The sequence below is a fragment of the Penaeus monodon genome, chromosome 21 (assembly GCF_015228065.2).
Source record: "Penaeus monodon isolate SGIC_2016 chromosome 21, NSTDA_Pmon_1, whole genome shotgun sequence".
Classification (NCBI taxonomy): domain Eukaryota; kingdom Metazoa; phylum Arthropoda; class Malacostraca; order Decapoda; family Penaeidae; genus Penaeus; species Penaeus monodon.
Window position 1 is genome coordinate 36793685 of NC_051406.1, and position 2205 is coordinate 36795889.

General features: G+C 36.3%; 1 protein-coding gene across 1 annotated transcript in view; it reads right to left on the reverse strand.

The window, feature by feature from the left end:
- Positions 1-101: 101 nt before the first annotated feature.
- LOC119586445 overlaps positions 102-2205 on the reverse strand; it is a gene marked incomplete at its 3' end in the record, with an annotated part of 12247 nt that continues 10143 nt past the window's right edge. Inside the window, 4 exon segments of the mRNA XM_037935174.1 lie at positions 102-236; positions 463-543; positions 927-1144; positions 1363-1537. Of these exon segments, the coding sequence (XP_037791102.1) occupies positions 102-236; positions 463-543; positions 927-1144; positions 1363-1537 (609 nt within the window).

Sequence of the window (2205 nt, forward strand, 5' to 3'; positions counted from 1 at the left end):
GAACTAGTGTTAGGCTGACTTATAAGACATAAACGTATAAAACAAGTCAGCGTATGACTAAACTTTACTCAAACATGATGAATTGATGAAAAGATACTCACCTTAATATCATACTCGAGTCTGTAATACATCATCTTCTCGAAATCAAGCGAACTTTTGGTTTTGAGGGAAAACACCATCATATCATTCTTGTATACTGATTCAACTTCAAATAAATTGTCGATGTCACCGCTTTTCTGCAAAAAAGGAAAAGGTCCTTTTTAAAAGCGTTTTTTTTTTTTTTCATCCGACTCCTTCTTTCGCTCACCTTTCCTTTGTATTCCTCCATATGCCTACCTTATCATATGCATCTTTGTGTGTGTTTTCTCTTTCCCTTCATGGCTTTCATAAAATATTTTATGAATTAATTATCTCTCTACTTTACTCTCCATCTCCTCCGCTTGTGTTTTGCCAAGGACTTACCAGCTCACAAGTCAGCGCCTCAGTTTCCTTGTAGTCTTCGTCCTGATAACTGAAGCTGACGATGACTTGTGCACCTTGTTCCTGCAAATATGTTAATGTATACTGGATGACTGCCTTCTCATTCATGTAAACGTGATGGTCCGTTTCAATTGAAGTTAACTGAATCATCATTTTTATGCATTTTAAGCTGTATGGTTTAATTTACATTAAAGTAAGCTGCAAGATTTCTTCTTTGATCATTTAAGTTACATGTATGTTTTTTTTCGTTAACGTAAGCTGCATTATTTATTTCAAATGAATATAAACTAAATGGTTTCTTCCATATCAAAATAAATCTTCTTTATGAACTCTGCGATTGACAGAGTGTGGAATCGGAGTGCTCTGGAGTCAAAAAAGTACAATAATTGTAAAAGGAATTAATCACAGACTTTCATTCCAAAACTAACGAAACACTCATGCGTTACCTCGGGAACCCTGATGTCAAAAATCGGGTTTTGGTCTTGAACTTCAGGCTTGAATTCATTCACGTTCTCTACAGGGAATTGCGTTAAATAGGATTCACTAAAAAGCTTGCAGTTGAGTGTGTAGGTATTGTCCTTCTCGGCATCCAGCTCTATTTTTAGTAGAACTTCTTTTCCATTCACAGTCAAGTGGTCACAGGTATGTGCTGCGTTTGTATCATCTGGGGAAATGTAAGGAAGAATTTCAATTATTTGGTTTATTTTGGTTTAAGAAAGAATTAAAAGCACGTGAGCACACATCCATAGACTTGGTGCGCGTGTGTGTGTCTGTGTGCATGCGTGACACAGGCTTTTTCGCTCATATTTCATTGCCAGTTGCTATACTATGAGAGAAAAATGCAAGACATTAAGTAAAGGGAAAAACATCCAAACTTCATACCTATAGCAGTTAAAAGTTCGCTTCCTGGAGAACAGTCCTCATAGATAGAGATGGAGCTTCCACCGCTTGTGCATTCGTAGTCCATGATGCAGGTCATGTTGGGGTTGGTGAAATACTGGTCGCAAAGATTGGTCTCTGCCACCGACACAAGCAGCGCCGAAGCCACCAACGCTGACTGTAATAAATGCAAAGGAGACCTTCATAGGTATGCTGATCACGTGTGGTGTGAATAATGCACCAAATAAATTTCTACGCATAAGTGTTATGATGAAATATAGACTTATAACTGAGGAACTATAACTGACTTAGTAGACTAGCATTTAAAAAATCATAATGCGCTATTGCACAAATCTAGGGAAAATATCTCCACTTTTCACTTATTCACCATGTCAAAATCTAGTGTCATATAACGATTCCTTGTTGGCTCATATCAATAATATTGAGTCGTCCGTGTATTCTTCATTAAACTTTCTATCACCATCATTTATATAATATTGGATCACTTCACCGACCGTTGCAGTTAGAGACAGCCTTTAGAATTATTAAGAGAAGACAGTAGTTTAATAATAAACAACGATATTTCCACTTCGTTTCATGTCAATATAGTTTGATAATGAGTCTGTTGGTAAGATCGCATTTATACAAGTACAAAAATAATATTCCATTTAGTGCTTTTACCATTAAACCAGTCACTTTTTTAAGTCATGAACTCAAGGATACGATGGAAAGTACTCAAGCCTTTTTATTTCACTTTATATATGGCTATCCTATTTCAGCCGAATCAGAAAAGGTAAACAGATAAGTGTATAATCTGTAATGTAGAATGGTTGCACGATGAAAAGC